The 25,208-nt window shown below is 36.1% G+C and overlaps 2 protein-coding genes across 2 annotated transcripts in view; both read right to left on the minus strand.

Moving 5' to 3' along the window:
• Positions 1–499: 499 nt before the first annotated feature.
• Positions 500–4,459, minus strand: LOC309384192 (uncharacterized protein C3orf62; the record flags this gene model as incomplete). Its single annotated transcript, XM_081937419.1, has 3 exons — positions 500–1,703; positions 2,771–2,865; positions 4,038–4,459. The coding sequence occupies 3 exons, from the start codon at positions 4,457–4,459 to the stop codon at positions 1,555–1,557; spliced, it is 666 nt and encodes a 221-aa protein (XP_081793545.1). The 3' UTR covers positions 500–1,554.
• Positions 4,460–7,128: 2,669 nt separating this feature from the next.
• USP4 (ubiquitin specific peptidase 4) overlaps positions 7,129–25,208 on the minus strand; it is a 46,909-nt gene continuing 28,829 nt past the window's right edge. Inside the window, exons 14-22 of the mRNA XM_081937054.1 lie at positions 16,865–17,056; positions 15,899–15,987; positions 15,444–15,653; positions 15,290–15,360; positions 13,864–13,979; positions 12,492–12,641; positions 11,144–11,247; positions 10,344–10,429; positions 7,129–9,109 (exon numbers count right to left, since the gene is read on the minus strand). Of these exons, the coding sequence (XP_081793180.1) occupies positions 8,990–9,109; positions 10,344–10,429; positions 11,144–11,247; positions 12,492–12,641; positions 13,864–13,979; positions 15,290–15,360; positions 15,444–15,653; positions 15,899–15,987; positions 16,865–17,056 (1,138 nt within the window). The 3' untranslated portion in view covers positions 7,129–8,989. The remainder of the gene's footprint in view (positions 9,110–10,343; positions 10,430–11,143; positions 11,248–12,491; positions 12,642–13,863; positions 13,980–15,289; positions 15,361–15,443; positions 15,654–15,898; positions 15,988–16,864; positions 17,057–25,208) is intronic.

The following is a 25,208-nucleotide window of genomic DNA, read 5'->3' on the forward strand; positions in this document are numbered from 1 at the left end:
TTAAGTGAACCAATTGTTCACTTAAGGACAGGTTTTTGCAAAAAAAATGGAAGTAAACATCAGGTTTCAGCAAAATTGTCATAAATTGTGGTCACGTGACCCCAGGATGCTGCAAACAGCCATAAATGCAGGGCACCCAAAATGCAGTTATGTAACTGTGTGTGTGCGTATGTGCTTCTGTTAGAAAGGAGTTGTAAATAGCTTTGGGAAAGGGGGTCCTGGTGGAACTTTGAATGGTCCTTAAAAGACCTGTCATAAATGGAGGACTTACCTGTATTTTCTTTGTGTGAAGAGAGACAGGTCACAAGAAGTCAGTTGCAACAATTGCCAACAATCGAGCTAGAAAGCAAGCTGTAGGTAATACACTGTATACAGAATTCTCTATGCCAGGGGTATCCAAACTTGGGAACTTTAAGACTTGTGGACTTCAACTCCCAGAATTCCCCAGCCAGCATGGCTGGCTGGGGAATTCTGAGAGTTGAAGTCCACAAGTCTTAAAGTTCCCAAGTTTGGATACCCCTGCTCTATGCTACCCCATAGAAAATTAAGGAAAAAAAATAGCCTTTTCCCATTCTGGATGTGGATAACACTAAATTATGTATCATATATGTGTAGAACATTCACTGGTTCCCTTATTGACATATTTCTAAGGTAACAATGTTTCCACTTAAATTATGCTGGTATTTGTATATGCTTCTTACAAAAGTGGACCTTACTTGAAGTGCTGAAAATATTTATTCCCTTAACGCATGGCCTATTTTTGGCAAAAACAAAATAGATTAAGTCCATTAATACTTTTTATAGTCATCATCATCATCTGATAAAGAGCATCCTGATGCCTGTTGTTTTCTTCAATGGTCAATAATAGTATTTTACCCCTAAAAAGGCTATGATAATATGTGAAAGCTAAAAAACCCACCAAATCTTTAATATCATTCCAAATAAAAACCATTGGAGGGTTGGAGGGGTGTTCTTTTAAACTATACATTTATGATCATAATGAATTACACATTTTTTCTCCTTTCTGTTCTGTCTGACATGAAAGCAGATGTGTGGCTTGCTTCCCCAAAGAAAACCATGGAGTAAATATCAACTCTTGATGCACAAGATCCTACCATTAATGAATCTTTGGATATAAGATATAGATTGTTTCATTCTCCCACCAGTCAGTTTCGTAATTAGTGTTTATCTATTCTGTATTTCCTTCTGTGAAATTCATCCCATGATTCAAAACTGTTTTTTCTGGTTTAAAGACATGTGCATCTTCTACTTGGCAAAAATTTGCAAGTACCGTAACCATGACTTAAATCATTATGTCACAAGATGGCTTATATGCAGTATCTTTTTTGCAATGGAAAATTACCTTGAAGGGCAGAGCAAAAGCAGTAGCATTTGATTGATCTACTGTTCATTATTCTACAGAGAAGAAAAAAGAAACTCCATGCCAATATTGTAAGTTGCTTACTTTAATTGTGCATCTGGTCAGAATTGCTTGCATGGTTTTAAAATGTTACTAACAAATCTTAAAAATAGCTCACACTTTACACCACCTGCCTAGTGAAGCTGGTGCAAGGTGGAGCTGTTTAATCTGTATTCCTCTTCCATATCCAACAAGGTTTCAATAATAGCTTCATCTTCAGGGCTGTGTTCTAGGACCTTCCTGAAAGTGGTCCTCTCACCCAGATGGACAGCTGAGGATTCATCTACAGAAAAAAAAAGTACATAAAAGGCTGGTAATTTACTTCAGATCCTTCAAAATATGATGTTTTCTCATTCTGAAGAGGCTAAAGAGTTTCAAATTGAATTCCAATTGTTGAAATGTCAGAATACAGCAGTTATAAAGCTACCACTCCAGTTATTAAGTATCCTTTGTTTTTTTGTATTTGGTATTTATTTGTATTTGGTATTCATTTTTTACTTTAACGATTACAAAAACTCTTCTCACATCTATTGTAATGGTGTTTGCTATTTCAAATATGGATGGGATACATTTTGGGGGCTTACAGGCTTGTGAAAAGCTAATGAACTAGAGCAAGAATCTAACAAACATTTATGGAAAGCAGTTCTAAAGGAGGATGCCTTCCCATCACATATTTTATGTAGGGTTAATTGATTAATCAGTTGGCAAACCACATTGATTAAATCAGTCAAAATCCACATTCCTTCCTTCTTAATCCTTTGGCTCTTAATCTCCTATGCTCACAAGAAAAGAGACAATGGAATGTACGCATAGACATCACATTCCATGCAGCAAAATATTAACTAGTAGAGAGTCATGAAGTGCCCATGAAGTGATCATGAGGTGTCCATGAGGAAAGCATGCATTTATAAACCAATAGTTGCCAAGTGTATTTTCTGTCCAATGAGCTTTTACTATTCTGAGAAGTTTGACAATAAAAGGGAGCCCCGAACAATGTTCTGGGTGGGTGCCCTTCGGGGTGCCTTCCATCGGGTGGCCTTCCCAGCACAACCTTACTCCTGTCTGTGTCTGCTTTTTCTACCTCACCAACAATTTTACCCACTTTTAAGGTTGTGCTTTTCAAGCCAATGTAAAATTAGCAATTGCTATTTTTTTAGAGCATGGCTTTTAAAAAAAAACCCTTATCTTGCATTCATTTTGTGCTTGACATCCATATTAAAACAATATAAATGGATAAATTGGCAGAAAACCTAATGTGCGTATTCTTTTTGCTTCTTTAAGCATGCAGTGCTAATTCCCTTCATAGAACCAATTTTAAAAGAGCTATGGAACAGAAGACATATTGCTTACCAGCAGACATATCTTCATGATCCTTTGGATTCTCTGGAGGAACATCACAGGAAATTAGGTTTGTTTCTGACTTCATGGATTGTTCATCAGTTTTGCTGAACAGCATAAAAACACTTTAACTGAACACAAGACCAGGACATTTCCCATTGTAAGAGAAACATTCGAAAACAAGCCAATCATTTCACAAATGAAAATAAAATTTATCCCAATATTTAAGTAATAGAGAGATCTCAATTTTCAGTTATGGTATCCAAATTCATTCAGTGTAGCCATTTTTATATTTTAAGGCATAAGACCATTTAAATTGTGCCTAGTAAAGTGTAAAGATGTCTCCCTGAGCACTTTCCCAAACTGCTTTTTCGATGCCTTCTTAGTTTTACTCTTTTACAATTTTTAAGTACTGCATCATTATAAAAATAAAAGCTTTTGGAAAAAAAAGAAATGCTTCTTAGTTTGAATTTGGTTATTAGGAATTCTGTTGATCTCTATTAAAATACAAACCGGGCAACTTTTGCCTCTATTCCTTTACCACAAGAAGTACCTGTTTTATTGTTTTTTAATATGTGGCTTGCTCTTTGGGTAATGATCATGAGGAAGGGAACTAATAAAAATAGAATACCAGTGAAATACGCGGTGATAATTTTAAAAAAGTTATATAATAATTGTGCCGTTTATTTAGGGGCCTTTTGATAACATTATCCTTCAGGCTACCACCAACTGCCGCATGATGAGTATGATCAATTCCATCTTGTATGGTATGGAAGTCCACATTTCACAGAATAAGGAACATTGATTCAAAGGACTGGACATTTTTACCTCCAAGGAGGTAAAGAGCATACTCTAGGAAGTTTTGAACTCCACCTGTCCTCTTAAGGATGTCTTGCAAAGTCTACTTTCTTAAAATAGCATCTTAGTCATCGAGATTTCATCTGGGAACTGATACAAGTTCATTGTGTTTCAGTTTACAATGAATAAAAATGTATCTGCCTGCTGGTAAGAAACCAATAGGGAGTTTACTCATTTTCTCTTGGTAATATATTCCAGAGTTGATGAGTTGAGCGAGATAGCAAATTTTGACCAGCAAATTAGGTTATGGTATATGCTTTGATTTTGCTTTGTCTTGCTTTTTTACCATTTGATATTGGGCACCAAAATGTCTGGAGTCAGTTCTAGCAACTACCCTCTTCTTGATTAGCAGGTACCAAAGTTGTCAAAACAAATTTACATGCTGCTCATAATATCACAAGCCTGTGATGGCAAAGCATACCTTACTTGTCCTTTCTTCCATCTCTCACTGTCTTGTAGGCTGATAAAATACTGCTTGTCAGCCATAAAGATTGGAGCGTGCAACCATGTATTTTCCTTGCTCATCAATGGTTCCCGTTTGGTACATGTAATACTCGAGGTTACCGTCACTGGAAAGAGATTTGACCTAAGGAGGGGATTCTCTTTTTCAGGAGAAGAGACTGCTGAAGATGGCTGGGGGCAATATACAGTAGGAGAGATCACCTCTCCCTTAGAATTAAAGATATCTACATTATGGGGTGTAGAAAGTTGCACTATTGGCAAATCAGAGTCCTGGTTGTTGCTGGTATCTTGGGAAGGAAGGAAAGGAATGGAGAGATCTTCCATTGCTCGATCAATAGCTGCTGCTAGCTCCTTACGGCACCTACTTAATTTTTCAGACATCTCACCTGAAATGGAAAAATAGCTAATTGTCCAGAAGTCTGCTTATAGAAAGTTGTAATTGGAGCAAACGTTTAATATTCCTTTGCCAGTCCCCTCCTAAAACATGTAGACCAGTATTTCTTTGGTTGGTCATTCATCTAAAAATAACATTGGGAGGATTTACACCTCACTAAGCCATGGCTTTCAACATAATAGTAAACCAAAGCATTTTGTCAAAGAGGATATGATATTATTTTAGCCTAAATGCACACTGTATTTGGACATGGCATAGAGACCATTTAAAGTTATAAATGGCCACACTTTATAGCATATAGGCTGTGAAAATTGCAAAAATTTGATTTGATTTATAAAAATCCAGATAATAGCAGTTTGGGGAGCAGATAACTTACAAACCTTCATTAAACAGGGGCAGTGCATTATTAATCACATTTTTAGCTTAATCTGATCATAGCCATACCACATTCATGTTGGTACACTTGTTTAGCAATGTCTGAACCAGGTCTTGATCTCTCCCACTCTTCCACAATATTTGGAGGACACCCATCTCCCCATAGAGTGATTTGCTGAACTATGACTAAGTGTGATACATGAGTGCATATCTTTACAACAGATCTACTTCTGAGTATAACATAAACACACAGAGAGAAAAATTTTAGATTTCTTCATAAAATACAAATACCTAAGCAACCTGCTTGTGACAATATCATCAAAATGTGAGGGATGCCTAATCTACATTAAGGTTTTTATAACCAGTGCCCCTTGTAATCCAAGTTTGGGATCCACCAGACCTGTTTATCAAGGGTTCCCAATTGCAAAGCAAGTACAAGGTAAAAGAGCAATTGCACAAATCCTTTTGTTTAGCAAGAAAGTCATAAGCTGAATTGAAAGCTCCCCAGCTAAGAGCTTGGTGCCCCTCCTCTCCCTGTGGAAGGTTTCAACTGTCACGGAACCTTTGTTTCTACTAGAACTTTCCTCTAAGATGGGACGTACTGCTTTCCAATGACAATTTATTATTAATAAATTAATATTATTATTTAGTTAATAAAGAAATTATTTTCTTATTTGAATCTGATAAGCCTAATCAGGACTGATCTGGATGAATATTAAAAAGAAATAGTCTTTATTGTTTGTCCCAGTGCTTCAGAAATTACTGCATATAACTCAACATTGTAAGCCTATTTCAGACAATTGCTTTTATTAGTCATGTTTTCTCCATAAATGGCCTGTTAGATGACAGTCTTAAAACTGTAAAAGGATTGATGAATCTTCCTAGGAAGTGAGATAAATTTAAGTCAATCCAAATTCTTAGTAAGATTAATTTCCAAGAAAGAGAGCATGAAAATCAAAGGCTAAGTAGTGTTGTTGTTAGTTGCGAAGTCGTGTCTGACCCATCGCGATCCCATGGACAACATTCCTCCAGGCCTTCCTGTCCTCTACCATCCTCTGGAGTCCATTTAAGTTCATGCCTACTGCTTTGGTGACTCCATCCAGCCATCTCATTCTCTATCATCCCCTTCTTCTTTTGCCCTCAATCATTCCTAGCATTAGGCTCTTCTCCAGTGAGAAGTCCTTCCTTCTCATTAGGTGGCCAAAGTATTTGAGTTTCATCTTCAGGGTCTGGCCTTCTAAAGAGCAATCAGGATTGATCTCTAGGACTGACTGGTTTGATCACCTTGCAGTCAAAGGGACTTGCAGGAGTTTTCTGCAGCACCATAGTTCAAAGGCTTCAATTCTTTGACGCTCAGCCTTTCTTATGGTCCAACTTTCACAGCCATACATTGCAACTGGGAAAACCATAGCCTTGACTATACATACTTTTGTTGGCAGGGTGATGTCTCTGCTTTTTAGTATGCTGTCTAGATTTGCCATAGCTTTCCTCCCCAGGAACATCTTTTAATTTCTTGGCTGCTGTCCCCATCTGCGGTGATCTTGGAGCCCAGGAAAATAAAATCTGTCACTAGTTCTGTTTCTTTCCCATCTATTTGCCAGGAATTGAGAAGGTCGGATGCCATGATCTTAGTTTTCTTAATGTTGTTTCAAGTCAACTTCTGCACTCTCCTTCACCTGCATCAAGAGGCTCTTAGTTCCTCTTCACTTTCTGCCATTAGAGTGGTATCATCTACATATCTGAGGATGTTGATATTTCTCCTGGCAATCTTAATTCCAACTTTGGATTCATCCAGCACCACCTTTCTCATGATGTGCTCTGCATATAAGTTAAATAGGCAGGGCTACAGTTTACCGGACTCCTTTCCCAATTTTGAACAACCAGTGGTTCCGTGTCAGTTCTCACTGTTGCTTCTTGACCCGCATATAGCTTTCTCAAGAAACAAATAAGATTGTCTGGTACTCCCATCTCTTTAAGAACTTGCCACAATTAGTTGTGATCCACACAATCAAAGGCTTTAGCATAGTCAATGAAGCAGAAGTAGATGTTTTTCTGGAATTCCCTAGCTCCCTAGAAACCGTGTATGACTTTACAATTCTAGCTTTAGAAACTACTGGGGAATGAATACATACATATAGCATCTAGGCTATATTCCAAGTTAAAGGAAAAAGGTTTGGTATTGTTTGATAGAGGCATTACTATTCAATCAGGCAACGAGTCAGATCCCAGGATATACTAGAAACCCTCATTCTCCACACAGAAATACCAAAGAGTACATAACTTTGTGCAATCCATTCCTCTTTATTTTATTATTTATCTTTACACAGTAAAACAATCCAGTGCTAATCTAAAAGTGATCTTGATACTATACAATATGTACACACTACCTAAGATTCAGCCTGGTCAGAGGCAAATCAAGATTCCTAATACCATTTGTACAGCATTTAGAAGAAACTTACTTCAATGTACTTACTCTCTGATCATACTTAAAAACAAAGATTTTTGCTTCAGTATGCAACAGAAATATATAAGGTTATATTTAATTATAAATTGCTTTTTGCATTTAAATATTTCATTCTCTCTCCAAATGTTACATTTAAAAGAAATTATAACCCAGAAAAACAGAAAAAAGCAAAAACAGAAAATGTAATTTAACATTAACATTTAAATAATTCCAGCTCCTTTTCTCTGCCCCATATGTGCAAGAAAAAAATATGCAGTTGAAGTAAAACCTTAAACCAGTTTAAAAATCTGGAAGTACAGGCAACTCAATCAAATAATCATTTCAGTGCTTTAGAAGAATCACCTGCAAATCTATATAGTAATCATTGGAAGATTGAAAGTGAACAAAATAAAACTGACAGCAATGATTCTTCCTCTGCTAAAATCTAGAGAGAATACTTGTTCACGTCTAATAAATTATGCTAAAATAATATTGGATCGTGACTATAGCTTGTGGAACTGCAGAGAAAAGTCTATGTAAAATTTATTTGTGAAATAAATGATTCTGAGTATTGAATGAATTCTTGGAACATACTGTCAACAGCAGAAGGAAATAATTTCATGAGGTATTAATATGATTTCAAAGCCATTTCCATTAATAACAAATCTCTTAATTACAATGTGGCATTCCAGAGGATTACTGAAAACTCTCTTAGTTTATATAGATAAGCTACTACCAAAATACAGTAGGGCTTAGTGAAAAGGATGTGGATTAAAAAGAGAACAGCAAGACTATTTTTCTTTGGTAACTTTTAGTTGATGTGGAAATGGCAAAACAGAAGGGAAATTACTCAAATAAATAGGAATAAAATGTCAGGAAAGAAAATGAATGGGTTGAAACACATCCATAGTAATTGGATATTTGGTGTGGCTTTCATAAGGAGAAAGGGATTGAGATCTTTATATGGTGCTGATAAAACATTGTATAAATGTGGAGAAAAGGTGTCCAATGAACATAAAGCATTGCTATCAGATGAATATGAAGAATAGGTTTTTGAATATTCATCTGATACAGGAAAGGGAAATTATCTGTATATTAGTTCTACAGGATTGCTTTACTGGCATTGAGCCTGAAAACATGGAAACTATTTTTGAAATACTTCTTAGGTAATTTTTGGGTGGGAGACTTTGGGCCAGGAGAAATACTTTCTTAAAAAAAACATAGCCTGATCATGACATTTCCAAAAGGGATTGGACACAATGTTGTGGTAATGTGTGCTAACCAAGGCTGAAGTTGATGTCCATATGTTGCAGTTCTGCAGCACTCAGGCATCTCCCAGATTGTACACTTTTCACAATGCATGAAACTAAATACATTTCTTTCACTGAAACCCAATTTGAAGTTGCAAACCAACACAGCCATCTTTTTCTTAACATGCATCGCTCCAGTCATATAGCAGCTCTTAATCCCACACAATCTTCATAATACAAAGTCAGATTTAGACAACATTTTTATTGAACGGATAAGATAGAATTTGATTAAAAACTCTTAGGTTAAAGAGTATGCCCACGTTTGCCATCTTATTGCTTCCTCCATTTATTTTTCAGTGCTGAGGGCTCCTGTGTTGTCAAGTAGCCCCCACAGGGATTCAAAACAAGTCCTCAGATATATTTTCATATTGGAAATTAACCACACAAATTCAGTTAGTATCCATGCCATCACATTCTTCAGATTCTGGTTCCATGCTTGGGCAAAAAGAATGGCTCCCCTTGAGCTTGACATCTCTGCGTTGGTAAAACAGTACATATCCTGCCTTTGTCTGGAAGAAAATGATTGAAAACTATTTTTAAAAAAATCAATACCTAACAGAAAAATTGTAATCAAACTAGCCTATAAAGCCCCAGAACTGAGATCTCAGAAATATTCACATACCTAGGTAGAAGTCTTGACATATTTTTTGGAAGCCTCCTCTAATGAATTGAAGCTAACCTCCACAGGACCAAAGTCCTTAGAATCAAAAGGATCAAGGACTCATTGATAATCTTGCTAAGGTTAGGTTTGATCCTGCTGCTTCCATTCAAGAAGATCTCCCTATTGCAAGCCTCCTCCTTCAAGGTGAGTGCCATCCCAACCAGTTATTAGAGCTGACAGAGAGCCTTTCTGAACCAACAATAGCTCTCCTTCCTAGGGTTCAATCTCAGCCAAACCGTAACAGCCTCCTGCTATCACTGACTAAATAATCATCAACTTTCTGTAACACTCTGCCTTTATCTCCCAAATTTTGCAGGGAATTTAAAATTATAATTGTTGATGATACTGACTGCTGAATGCTGCTGAGAGGTCAGATAAGACCAGAAAAATTACACTCTTCAAATCCAAGTCACAATAAAGGTTAATTTATTGGAATAACAAATGACATTTCCACCCTATTATTGGACTGAATTCAGAAAGAAAAAGGTCTAGATCAGGGGTGTCAAGCTCACGGCCCACGGCGACATGTGCTGGCCCTGCCCCCGCCTGGTTTAGCAAAGGGGAAAAAAGTCCCAATACGCCACATGATGCTGCCATGATGACGTGAGTTTGACACCCCTGGTCTAGGCAATCTATTTTCTCTAGGGTTCCCCTTAGCAGACTCTTCAACAATTTCTTAACAATCTTCTCCCCAAAAGGAAGATCAATATTGGACATTGCATAGTAGTTGACTAAAACAGGTATGTAGACTTGTCAGCATCAGCACCCCCAAAGAAATGCTGACCATTCCCAGATCCAACCCATTAAAAGACCCCCTGACCACCTGAACAAGCAAGAAGGGACATGTCACAATCAAGAAAATAGTGGAGTCATGCAACCTATCACTTAATCAGTGCACAGTTTGAGAGGTTACTCTGAGAAATTGCAGCTAACCCCCTGTTCCTATTGGGTTTTAGGTGAATTCTCTTTTCTGTAGAAAATAATTTGTAGTCCCAATTTAACTTGTCACTTTGATTTAACAGCTGCATTTGTTAAATTCCAAAAGTTACCAGGAAAATGTTTGATTTATCCGAAATACTTACCACTATTTGTTCTTCAGAAGGAGATACATTGCTATCATCAAAGTAGTACCATTTTCCATTGATTTTATTCTTAGCATATGCAGTATCTGACAGGTAAACAAATGCAAAAGAAAAATATAATGCTTTAAAATACAGGCTGAGTTTTGCAAGCACAGATAGTCTCTAACACTGTGAAAAAAGCATAAAAGATTTCCCTCCCTTTTACTACAGTTGGCAACAATGAATAAATAATTATATAAGAAAACCCCCTCAGCACTTTAAAGAACCACTGGTGAGGGGAAAAGGAAGTTTTGATTTTTAAAAAGATTACACAATCATTATATGCTGAATAGATTAAAAGTTAAACACATTCAGTAACAACCAGCAAACTGCCTGGATGCACTGAACACTTTTTCATGGGACTTCATCAGTGTTATTAAACTCATGAAAACTGATTAAACTGATTAATTTAAATATCTGAAGATTCATAGCAATATTTTTATTGAAGATATTAACAAACAGCAGCTTTAGAAAAGGGGACCTTTATGATACAAAAAAGGCCCCCGTTATCTATTTAACAGAGAGCATTTTAACTGAGGTTGGAATTGTTTTTCTTGTCTACAAAGTTGACAATTCAGTGTTCTTAGAAATATCCAAGATTAAAGTAAGGATTTTTTAAACTTAATATAACCCATTGCAGGCTTCTGTGTTTGTTTCATTGAGACCTGCCCTGCAAAGCTAATAAAAGCAATGCAACAAGGAGACATATTTTACAGATATTGGTGGTGGTGGTGGTGGTGGGAGCAGCAAGAGTTACTCACAGTGTCCTACACCCAAGCCTCCATAGTGATTGGAAACAGCAATTAAGTCATATACATATGGGCTTGCTGCTGGATCACAAACAAACTCGGACATGTTCAAATCCCTATAAAGAAGTCACAAAGATTAATGTTGTGCCAAAAAAACACATGCTAATATCTTACAAAAAAGACAATCTATCGGTATTTCCAAAACCAGTTTTGAAATTATTCAATCTGTTATTCAACTGTTATTACAGCAAAAGTCACAATATTGCTGATTACCCACAATGTCCCTGAATAATTCTCTGATACATTTCACAGACACTACTGCTTCATTGTAGAAATACCGGTACTTCAATATAATCATTTTATGGTAATATAGTCTTTTTTTTTTTGTGTGCTACAAACACATGAGCAACAATGGCAGGCTCTCTGAAGTAGTCACTGGAAAAATGTTAACAGGGCTGGGAAAGAGATATTTATACTAAGAATTTTTGTTGTATTGTTACAAATAGTTACAGACAAAAGACATAGAGACATTGTGTGCAAATATAATTCTTCCAAGTAAGGTTAAGTTTGAGAGGAAGCAAATTCTCACTGAGATTCAAAGAAATGCTCTTATACCTAGTATAATCTTTCCAAAATACTTTTCCACAAAAATATAGATACAGAGAACATATACTGACAAGGGCACGCTTGAGTTACAACCCTTAACATTATATGAAATCATAATGTGACCACAGACATGATTATGTTTTTTCACTCTTTTAAAAATATGTATAATTAACCTGATACAGAGGAAAAATCAATTTCTGTTTCCAAGTATACTGACCAAGAGAAACATTTAATTTTTCATTTAACATACTGTGAGCATATTAGGAAAAACATTTAATTTGTTAAATTATATTATAAAGATATAAATTATTCAATTACCAGAGAATAATATCATTAGAGGAAAGTAACATTTTGCCAAATAAAATATAAACTTAGATTTGGTTCCAAAATACAGCCAGGTATTGCTCAGGTTAAAGATCTTTACTACAAGAATATATGGACACTAACCATGAGATTCAGGTACCTTAACTGTTGGACTAGTGAGTTGCCAACCTCAGAGTAATACAAAACAAAATTACCACACATCTGAAAATCCAAACCAAAGTAGCTAAAAGGAACAGAAGGTAGAGCTATACAAAATTCCAGGGTAAAGGAACAAAGCAAAAAAGGGAAGGCATTCAGGAAGATGCTGGCATCAAAAATCAGCAACAGGGTACTGTAATTATTTAAGTTGTAACAAGGCTACTTGGACCATGTATTCATAAGGATATAAGGTCTGACCATACCAATATACCAACATTTATGAAAATTTTACCTGATAGGGAAGTCAACTACTGTGTCAAGTTTATCTCTCCAATATCGATTGTATGAAAAGCGTTTTAAATGCACGACCAAAATGCGTGGCAATGACCAAAGATCAAATTTCTTAGTGGCTTGCTGATGTTTCTTGCAATTAGGACAATACCTGAAACAAATCAAATAGAAATTAAAACAAAAACAAAAGTGTTTGGTGCATATATTGATTCACTTTATTGGAAAGGAATTAATACTTGTTTAATGGGACTTACAATTCCATAGTTCTGGAAAAATATAGCAATTTTAAGTAAACCAAATAAATCCTTTGGGATCAGATTTTAGTCTAGGTTTTTCGGTATACCAGGGATGTCAAACTTGCAGTCGGCGGGCCATGTCACACACTAGTCACGCTCACCCCCCAGTTTAGCAGTAGGCGGAAAAGTCGCAATACGTCGCGTGATAACATGGGCTTGTTTTCAATAATTAATCTTATGTTGTCTGTACTTTTGTGTTACTGATTTCATCATGGTTTCACTGAACCTTTTTTTTAAATGTGACAAATGCTTTTATATTACATTAAAAGTTATGTTAATTATCAGTGGAGATTGCACTGTCTTGCATTGTGAAGCTGTCTAGGACAAGTGCTTCTTAATACATGTTTGGAATATCTCTCAAATATATCACAAATGCATTGCTGTGGTGCCATGCAGTTTTCCTGCTGCAGTTTTATTTTATTTTATATAGATTCCTAGAGACATTCTTTAAAAAAATTTCTGGCGAGTAATTTTTATAGAGTTAATATAGAGTTATGCTATCCTGCCCAGAAAAATAATAATAATAAAGAGGATTTTCAGAAGCTAAAAAGAGTTGGGAGCAACTCCACCAGTTCACCTCATGGTACATCAATATAAGCCATTTGAGAATGTCTCTGACATGTTCTTGAAATTACAAATGTCCTAAAAGGGTTGGGGATCCTTGATCTACAAAGTAGATAGTAATGGCAGAGATTTATTTAAGAAAATAAGTCTGCTAGATCTACCAAAAATTAGAAGGGGAATAGGGATCGCGTAATAGCCTCCTCATCAGATGGAAAATAATGTGGCTGAGGAAACCCTACTGTCCTGCAGCACTAATGAAAGATAATCTTAATATACATGATCAGCTGTCTTATTTTTGCAGTGCCAACACAGCAATTCTCACAGGTATGTAGATAAGGCTACTTTCACATATCTATTAAACAATGAAGAGTGGTCACATGTGATCCTGGTTGTCTGCTTTCTGAAATTGGGAGCTCCATTTGTAAGGAAGAATTGTATGGCAACATACAAAGATAATATTCAAGCATAAGCTATGAAATGAGGTTTAAAAAATAGTAAGTAGCAAAAACATACCAGGGATCATGTTCCCCAAGTGTCTCCATAGTTGTAAAAAGTTCTATACATTCTCTAAGGGCTACAGAAGTTTTCTTTTTTTGTGACTGAAACATACTGCTGTGTTTTTCAAATGCCTAAAAACACAAATGTATATTAAAAAGGAGAAAAACAGACATTTCTAAAAAAGTAGTCAGGGGTACACACACTTCACACATACAAAGCTATTGCACCATGGTAGTTGTAGCGACAACAACAAATGTAAATGCATACAAGCAGTTTTCATTTAGCAACTGCCTTAGATAGCAACCATTCACTAATCTAACTAATAACTGGTAGTAAAGAAAAATCCAGTACGCACAATTAAACCTGAATTTCTATTCCTGACAATAACGCATGTCAGAGAGTAACACTGGGCTTGTTACACCAGCAATCTTAGCAGCATTTCTGTCTTAGTCACATGTTCACTTATTTACCATGTCTTACTGTCTGTGTGACTTAGCCACCTTTTCTCTGGAACCAATTATTGTTGCTTATCAACTTATGACAATTGGGAATGGGATTCTCATTATAAGCAGTGTGGTCATAAAGGAAGAAATCACACGGCCAAAGTGGATCACCATAGTTAAGCAAAAAATATTGGGGAAGGCAGATTTGCTTATCAGAAAACGACTGGAAAGGTCACAGGTCACAATCAGATGGCGGCAAGACACTGAAGCCATCATAAATATGAGCTGGTTGCCAAGCATCTGGATTGTGATCATGTGACCATAATCACTTTGTTAGCCTTTGAGTCACTTTGTAGAATGAGATGGATGGCATATAAATTTAATAAATAAACAAACTTCAAGAGCAGATTGTAAGACACCTTTTTCAAGGCCATCGTATCTTTGAATTGATAAACAATCGTAAGTTGAGGACTATCTATATTAAAATCTTCATTTCTAATTTAAAATAATTTCGATTAGGAACCATGAATAGGCATTTACATTGTAAGATTCCAATCTTCAATCAGCCCATTTATAGGAATAAAAAAGGCATATAAAAATAGGTTATCTGGTCAGAGAAGGAAAAGCAAAAACACTAATAAAATTCATATAATTGAGGATTGCAAGAAAATTACCATGCTGACTGTGGTAAGACAGAGACTTTCAATGCCTGCTTTAAAAAAAGGAGCAATTTCAATCACAATGGCAAAATAAATATTTTTTTTTGGGGGGGGGGGGGAGATCCAATTACAAAATGTTCACTAAGCATACAAATACTCAATAAAATATCATCAGATGCATGAAGCCATGCTCAATAAGCCTATCTATTCTGCAAAGCAATATTTTATGGTCATATTTATTTACAGAGCCTTTTAAGAAAAATATCAAATCAGAACATCATCTTGCCTAGATTTTTTTATAACAGGGATGAAGAAGTCCAAGATAAAAACATTAATCACCTGAGCTTCGTGTTCATCAAAAAGCAGCTTCCGGGTGTCGGAATCCCAATCAATAGCAACAGTTGCATAGGCTGGAAAAAGAAAAATCAATAGCCGCTCATAAAGTTACCACAAATGAAAAGTGCCTATAGTGACATTTTTAAAAGATACGTACAGCTCAGTTTGAGGATCTTCCCTTCTGTGGTAAGGCAGTTTACTTCTGATGTCCCGTAAGAATTCACAAAACTGAAACTGAACAGCCGCTTTTTCTGGGGCTGCTTCCCTTCCACCTGCCCATCCCTCTCTTCGGACCGAGAAGCATCTGCACCTGGTATTTTCTGTTCGTTTTCTTCATTATCCTGATGCTCCATCTCTTCAGCATCACCTAGAATAAACATATTGCGGAGAGTGTTTCCTACTATATTTCGGATTTGCAAGTTCCCTTCTAAACTGAGAAGCAACTGATTCAAAATTACAATGAAAGTAGCTGATTATATTGGGGAGAGTTTGGACTAAATTTGACATGGCTTCAAGTATTTTAAAGATCAGCCAGACTTAGGTTTGTGATTTACAAAAAAGAAAAATATTTAAAAACATATTTAGATTTTAATCTAAATTTGGAGAATTTACCTTCAGATACATTGGTGAAGCCATTGCAAGTGTCATTGTCCAGACACACATCAGAATATTCTTCTTTTAAATTAATTTTTACATAGCGTCTGAAAAATAATTGGTCCATTATTAGGAAATCAGGCAAATCAATAAGCAAAAATAATTAGCCCCAAAACTGATAGCAATGACTATTTATTACTCATTCTGAACACTGGCATTTAAATATATTAATATTAAATATTCATTGGTCTATATTGCTTTAAAGGAGGAATGGAAGTCTTATGGACAGGATTAGAACTGCAAGCAATAGTATAGCACAGTAAAACACAGTATAACAACAGATGTATATTATAACTTCACAATAGCTCATATTAAAATTGAAATAAAAACACTTTTAAATCTGTTTTGAAAATTGGGACGCTATATTAATACAAAAGTACCTAAGCTGCATCAAGAAATATGAAGAATTAGTCATCACATATTCTGTTGATTCGTGTTGTTTTTTTTAAAAGAAAGAACTTTTTAACTTTTCAATTATCAAATAGGCAGTGTTCAGTATAGAAATAATTCTACTTCTGTAATTTGTTGCAGTCAAAAGTGAAGTCAGTACATGACTCAATTCTACAATTGTTTTTATGGCAGTCGTTAAATGAATCACATGGTCATAAATTCAAATTCAGCTTAACCAATGGTTTTTTTTTTGCCAGAAAACGGCAAAAAGTGCCACAAAATATGATGTGTCCGCAGGATGCTGCAACCGATCATAAATGTGAGCCAGTTGCCCAGCAGCTGAAATGTGATCATATGCCCATGAGGATGGTGCAGCAGTCATAACTTTGAGGATGGGTCTTTTTTCAAATCCATTGTACCTTTGAATGGTTGTTAAGTGCACTGTCATACATTGAGGACTATTTGTAATGCAGAATACTTCAAAGAATGTTTATAACCAAATGAATAGTATGCCAAGATGTGACCTATACTCACCCAATTCGCTCCAATATAACATTGTACAAATACTCTGTTGTGAGCTTGTGTTTGGGTACAGCTATGAGTAGCGGTTGGCCGTAAAGAACTGCCCCTGGGGTAGCACTGGATAGTCTTGCTTTCTTTTCTCTGAAGTAAACCGAGAGTGTGACACATTCAGCACTATCTTCAGTTGCTTTACAAACTTCATATCTGCAAGAAGAGAGAAGATCAAGAGCTGTTTATCATTCCAGGTGAAATAACATATATTTAATTCATATGAAGCAGATTCCAACTGAAAGTCAGAAAAATATTTCTTAACTGTAGGAACAATTCAACAGAAAAGTACTATGTTGCTCTTTATTAAGATATATTCATGCATAAACTAGACAGAACCTATTATGAACACATGTTCTTCCTTCTGATGCCATTTTAGCGGTACCTGACATTGGTCTAAAATGGTTCATTTTATTCCCTCACCACTTCTCAGACAGCTGGTCTAATAATTCAACAAGTTTTCTGAAATCATAGTTTGCCCAATCACTTCTGACAGAGGCACTCTATTACACAGTACTTTTTGAGAAAATTGTATGTCAAGTATTAAGCTGAAGCTCTGTCTGTTCTGTACTATCTGCAGCTGGATTAAGAAATAGAGAACACATGTGTACTATTTTAGAGTAATACCTTGGTTATGATGTTAACTATCACAAAACAACTGGCCTGATATTCTACCTACAGCTGAGTTCAGTTATAACAGTTCATAACCTCTATTCATATGGGATTGCTCAAACAATCTACATAGTTCCCATTTGAACCTGCTGCCAAACCCCTACTGGTCTTCTCCCGTTCTAGAGGCTTTCTTTATTCTTCAAGAGCTAAAAGATGCTTGATACTTGCTTTTCTTTTTTAGTTCATATTATGAAGACTTTATTAACTATTTTCTCTTGAACAATTTGGAATAAAATGTGTACTCTTTGATTTTCAATAGTTACTATTTGTACTTTCAAAAAACTATTTTTTTAAAAAAACATTCTGCTTCCCAAGGATTAATTAGATGATGCCAATAATTTATATAATCATACTACTGTATTTTCCCTCTGCCCCTAACTGTTATAGATCACATCTCCTACTTAATAACTACATAAAGCCCTGAAGAACGTTATCTGATATTATCAATTTCAACTCTTGGTGACCTAACTAATGTAATCATGGTGTTGGCTGTCACCTTTAAAACCCTTCATGGCTCAGGAACAGAATATTTGAGAGACCATCTATCTCCAATTATTTTTACCCACCCTAAAAAGTCAGACAGGGTTAGCGTATTTCAGGTCCTGTCTATTAAATAGTGGCATCTCCCGGGACTCAGGACATGTGACTTCTATGAGGCTGAGCCTGCCTGGTGGAACAGCACATCTCCTGCTCCCAAGATTTGGATAGTGCTGACTATGCTGGCATTTTAGAAAAGCCCCCCAAAATTGGCTCTTCTGTTGAGCACTGTGCCAAATTTAATTTTTAATTTAATTTTAGTATGGCCACTCAATCCAATCTGGGCAGTTTAACAAACAGTACAAAAATGTGACAGGATCCTCAACTATAGTTTACAACCATATTAACTTGAGGAACAAAGCCAGGTCTTAAGGATTTTTTGGAATCCCAATAAAGTGGGTGCTTTCGATATATCTTTTGGATGTTGCTCCAGAGGGTGGGGGCATGACACAAAAGGCATGTTCCCTCAATCCACAAGATGGAAGCATTTCACTGAATGACCTGGAGTGTACACCCTCAGCCTGAATGTACTGGACATGCAGAAACAATTGGAAATAATATGGCTCAGTGTTATAATACTGTAATCCATTGTGGCTTGTTTAACAACCATAGTTTAGAAAGCATGATTTGGCACATAATGTGAGCTTAGCAATGCATATTTTGAGTAGTGAATATTATGGAGGAGGATGTTGCTCTTCATTCTCAAAATATTAATTCTCAAAATACCAAAAGGGTATTCAGTAAATAATTAATTATACAAAATCAATTTCAGAAGTCCAGATCAACCTGTAGCTCATTATATGTTTCTGGCTGATGAAAATTCATTAATCTCTCAAAACAAAGACAAATTCAGTCACAGTTTTAACTAGAAAACTGTTGATATTTGACACCAAGTTAAATCCAAAAATGCTAGGGAATTTCTGAAAGCTTGACATTCACACAAATAAATCATCAACAGACACATAGCACACCCTGCCCCATCTACATACCATTTAAAAAAAAACTACAATCAAAACTCAAGGAAGGAAGGAAACAGCTGAGAGCACAGCCTTTGTATAAGCAGGAAAAAGCAACAGATTAAAAAACAACCGATATAGAAACAATACTCTAATTAAGGAATAACCAAGCTACCCAGAGTGACTGCCTCGGTAAGATAGCGGTAAAGAAATTTAAAAAACAATAAAATAAAATAAAGAAATTAAATTAAATAATGAAATGCCAGCAGGGCAAATTACATGAGTAGTTAACAATGAAATGTCTGCAAAGAAACAACCAAGCTCAAAGAATATTAAGACCCCAATAGTTGAATCCTTATCTACAACCCTAAATGATGTGAATTATCTGGGCTCCTTTCAGTCAGGATTCAGGCATGGGATGGAAATGCCATTGGATGTACGTTTGGATGATCACTGTTGGGAGTGATTCAGGGGTAGTGTATCTGTTCTTGACCTCTCGGCAGCCTTCAATATCAGTGACCATGATATATCCTTCTGGACTGATTCCATGAAGAGGGAGTGAATGGCACAATAATGTGTTTTATACAGGGCTGGTATGCGGGGTTCCATGGGATATATTACTCTCGCCATTCCTGCAGTATTTGACGTCTACCTGAACTGCTATGTGAGGTAACCATAGGGCGTGGTAGCATTGGTGTGGAGAATGATTGAGTGGCTCTGTATTTTTGGGCTTTCTGGATCTAGGACTTTACCATTTTATGTACTGGAGGTAGTAGTGCTACCCCAGTCAGACTTGGTGCATAATCTGGGGGTCTTGTAGAATCACAATTCCTGCTCGAGAAAGTGAACAAACATGGCTAGGAGAGCCCTTGTATAGTTTTGTGTTATACATCAGTTTTGCTCCTTCCTGGACCACAAGGCTCTACTCAACAGTTGTGGTCACCTCCAGAGTGGATTACTATAGTATGTTTTACATGGAACTGCCCTTGAAGAGCATCAGAAACTTTAGATAATGCCAAGTGTGGCTGCACAAAGAGTTATGGGTGTCCCTAGCATAGCAGGTATTGTACCTCTGTTCTGCAACCTACACTGACTGACTGACTGCTTCCAAGTTCACTTCAAGGAGCTAGTTTTGACCAGATTATCTGAGGGACGACCTCTTCAGGATTATATCTAACTGCCCCATCAGATCCAGCAGAAGGGTTATATTGCAGGTCCTGTCAGCCAGAATTTCACCTGATGTGACTCAAAGATGTAGTCTTTGAAGGCCCTTGCCACTTGCTTTTTCATATAGCCTTGAGGATCCAATGGAAAGCCTGCAACATGGCTGTATTCTTCTTCTGCAATCTTGACTTTTCATTTGTTTAATTGTTTTAACTGTTGTTATATTGTTTTAATGGTTGTTGGTTGTCCACTGCATAAAGTCACATTCACTGACATGGATACTTGTAGAGATTTGCCAAACAAATTCTTCTCCATCAGAAATTATGCTTCAATTAGATTAGGATGACACTTCCAACAACGGATAAGGAAAGTACAGGTAGTCTTTACTGATCATTCATTTAGCAAACATTTGAAGTTACAACAGTGCTGAAAAAAATAGCTTTAAAGCCATTTACAAATATTTGCCACCTTTGTGGTGTCCCTAAGTCACATGATAACCATTATAATCAGTACACAATGTCCTATGCCTGGCCTGTTTTTTTCTTTTTCCCTTCCTCTGCAGAGCAAAGAGATTGTAAGAAAATTAAGTATAAGCCCTTTAGAGTTAAAAGCAATGCAAACATGCTGGCAGCCCTAGGCTAGAAGTCATAGATGTGCTATGCAAACAGACTACAGTATACCCTTGAAATCTCCTCTCCGATCTTTCCAACAATACTATCTTCCTATCTCTTTCTCTCCAATCTCTCCACGCCGTGAGAGAGGGTTAGTGGGAAAAAAGCAGACAATTTCTTTAGGTAGTCTCTCATTTGCCTGACATTCCCTCATAGCATAGCAATAGCAATAGCATTTAGACTTAAACACTGCCTCATAGAGCTCATGGGGCTATCTCCCCCCCATTGTCTCTTGGAGCAGAGAAACTGAAGAGGAAGATAATTCAAGAGAGTAAACTGTTTCATCTTTTACACATCAAAAACAATGCAATCACATTGGCAGTGGGAAAGTATCAGACGAACAAGAGATTTTCTACAAAAATTACTAACTTCCACCCCTCCCCAGAGCAGAGAGTTTGGAGAGAAAGGGATTTCATGTATACATCCGAACTAGACTATGGTGTTTCTCTGTGTCATATAATATATGTGGGTATATGCATAATTTCATATTTATTTATTTTGTCATGTTTATGTAGTGTATATTGGAAGTGGTGACCTTTTGAGAGCAGTATGCAATGAAATTTCATTTTAATGTATGCCGATTAGTGTACATTCAAAGTGACAATAAACCTATTCTATTCTATTCTATTCTAATTCTAATTCTATTCTTATTTCCAGCCAGAAAGCACAGTCATGATCACTGATTTCCCACTTACAGATTGCTTTGCTTAGCAGCCGAGTTGCTGGTCACAATTAGGATTGTTATGCAAAGACTACCTGTAGAATTTTCCCTGGGTTAATTCTGTTTCAGGATGTATAAATAAAGGAAACAACATTCCTAGCAACATATTCTATCCTAGCTGTACATTCCCCATAAAATATATAGATGCAGGCTATTATAGAAAGATAGAACGCAAGAGCAAAAGGGTAACTTTTATATTTTAGATACTAAATTAAAATGTCAATAGCTGCTGAATCATCTATTATTCACATACTTCTGAAAATACTTAATAGGTAAAGTAGATAACATGAGAAAATATGGTATTCATTGGTGAAGTTTTATAAATTAAAGATGACCTGCAAGCCATTTTGACAAAATGTAATCAATTCTAAGCATATGTGCTGAATACCTCCATCATCCAGGCTAAAATATCCAAAAGCAGTCTTCATGTTCCAATGACAAATAAAAGATGAAAGGAAGAAAACAACAACAAAGAAGTTGTATGCTTGGGCAATGCAATTTGACAGACACTTACCTGACCCCTTGTAGCCTAGCCCCATGCTCCAGCAGGATCCTTGGTGATTTATGTCATCACCATGATGGCACATGCTGGGGCGTTACATCGGAGCAGGAGCCTAGTGGGGCTGGACATCATGGAACCTAAGGGGAAAAAAAATAAGTGTCCAGCTGTGTGCTGAATGCCTATCTTAGTTTAGCCTGGAGGAATTCAGCACAAGCAACCCAAATTGATTAATTTTGTCAAACTGATTTGCAGATCATCTTTAATACTATCAAGTAGTGAGGCCACACTTGGAATACTGCATATAGTTCTGCTCACCACGATACAGAAATGATGCTGAGACTCTAGAAAATGTGTAGAGAAGACCAACAAAGATGATAAAGGGTCTTGAGGCTAAATCGTATGATGAACAGTTGAAGGAGCTACATACGTCTAGCCAACTGAAAAAAAAACAATTAGAGGGGAGACATGATAATTGTCTTCCAGTACTTGAGGGACTGTCACGGAAAAGAGAGAATTAAAAGCACCAGAAGGCAGGACAAGAAGTAATAGGTGGAAGCTTGTTAAAGAGAGATCCAACCTAGAAATAAGGAGAAACATTCTGATAGTGAGAACAATTAATCAATGGAACAGCTTGCCTCCTGGTTTTGCTAGTTCTGAATTCAATATTTGTACAGGTAATCCTTTACTTCTAGACACAATTGGAACTGGGATTTCCATCACCATATGAGATCAAAAACTGAAACATCACATGACCGCATCGCTTAGTGACCACAATCCCACTATGCCCAGCTGCTATTAATTTAGAATTGGGGATTATTAAATGGAGGGAGTTCCAAGTAAGTAGCATGGAGGGCTGCAGGGATATTAGGGAGGCCATGGGAGGCTTGGCATACACCATTTGTGAGTTGGCTAAAGTGCAGCAGTGTTGAGCCTCTACTTCAGTCCCAGGGCTGTTGCTGTCACTGAAAAATGCCACCTCAATCTCCACATTGTGGCCAGCCATGCCATGCCATGACCATTGTGCAAAGCCCAAGTGCCATTTGTTGCCCCATGCTCCACACACTCTGACGCCCCCTGCTAATCTTTACCACCTCACACTGACTATGCACCCCATTCCTATGCTTGGATCTAGCCCGACTAGATAAATTAGAGCGAGAATCTACTCTATAAGAAGCCTAATAATACTTTTGTTAAGAGTGGCTATAACAACAGAATCTTGCAAGTCTGATTGTGCCATGTCTCTTCCCTTTCTTATGCCCACCTGAATTGGGTAGATATCAGACTGAGCTGCTACACTTTCTGCTTGTTTGGGACTTAAAACTCTTACCACTTTGGTAAGGGATCTGTCCTTCCTTACTTTCCACACTAGCTTTGCAAAAGGGTTTGTGACTGACTACAACTGGGACTAAGGCTTTAAATGAGTTTTGGCATTGTGCATAAGCAATAAAAGATTAAATACCTAGGAGGATAGGAATTACTAAATTAATGAAATACAGAAAAACCATTAACAGGTTTCTAAACTATAAGTTTACATGTACTTAAAAACAAAAAGATATTTTGGATTCTAAACTATGATTGGACAAAACTGTTAAATCAAGTATTTAATCCAAATAATTAAGAACAAAATATACATCTTTATTAATACATACAAAATAAAGGAAAACAGAACATAGTGTTTTGAATTTTCTCCTAGATCTTAAAATTTATAAGATAATTTCCACTTGTAGGACTTCAATCAATATATTGAGAAAAAACACATTCTGATGAATTTGTATTGTTTGTTTCCATAAACTGATAGTTCAAAAAGCATTTTCAAAAAAGTAACTGGCAGATTTTAGGTGTGCTAGATGCAATAAAGTTCTGCTTTATCAGAAGATTTAAATATCCATAGAAAACATCACTGAAAGAATCTATGGAAAACAGTCTATTATTTCATGTCTTTTGAGACTTAAGAGCATTAGTTTGTTTAGTCATAATACGGTTTACGCAACAATTATTCATTGGGGAAAGCAGATGTTTCACTTAATGGTATTCACGACATTATGTCTTACCTTGAGGGCTACCTGTAGCACCAAAATAGTTCAAATATGAAACTTAATCAGTTTTGTAGTTCAACTGATTATATTTAATGCAGAAAATTGAAGCCTCGGGCTAATCATTTTCCATGTACTTAAAGAACTAAGCTGCTCATGTTGAGTTGGAGATATTACTATTGTTATTATAGTAAAGGGAAGGTCCAAAAAAACCCTCTGTGGGATATTATATACAAATAATAAAACACATACAGGTAGTCCTTGACTTACAACTATTTGTTTAGTCATCATTCAAAATTACAATGGCCATTTTTTGGACAGGTTTCTATAAATTATTTCATAGAAAATGGGTGACATGTTAGTCTGCACAAATAGGATCAATAATTCTAGAATGCCTATTTATACTCAGAGATTTCAAGCTTGTTCATTTCTTAGATCTTCATAGCAAGGAAACAAAAATCCTAATCACAACATCTAACCTTCTTGCCTACACATAGAAACTTTTCCAACTCTCCCTTATATAATGAAATTGATCACTACTCTATAGACGGAATTTGAATTTGTATGAAATGAATACAAAATATTGTGCCGAACTAATTTGTACCACAGCAATGGATTCATTACTACATTCTTCTCCAAAGTAAATATAACACTATATTCACATGCTTTGTTTCAAAATACATATTTACAGTTTTATAATCCTTTGAATATGATATTCAGCAACTAAATAAATGAATACAAATATATGCTCACATGCGCAAAGATAATTGATAGAAAAAGATATAACGTGAAATGATTACTGAACTTACATTAGTATTTTAACTATGATGTAAAATTTCATTTTCTTTCAAAATTTTTCATCTTTGAATGCTGAGTGTGTATAAACTAAACACTTTTCAGTTGTCAGTTTCATACAATTCTGAGTGCAGATTTTTGCTCTGATTAAAAAACTTTATTTGTTGGAATTTAAGAGTCAGTATAGCTCAAAAACTTTAAAAATCCTAATATTATTACTGTAATAATCAATATGAACCTTATCCTAGGAGATCACT

This window comes from Natrix helvetica (genome assembly GCF_964273705.1).
Source record: "Natrix helvetica genome assembly, chromosome: 1".
Classification (NCBI taxonomy): domain Eukaryota; kingdom Metazoa; phylum Chordata; class Lepidosauria; order Squamata; family Natricidae; genus Natrix; species Natrix helvetica.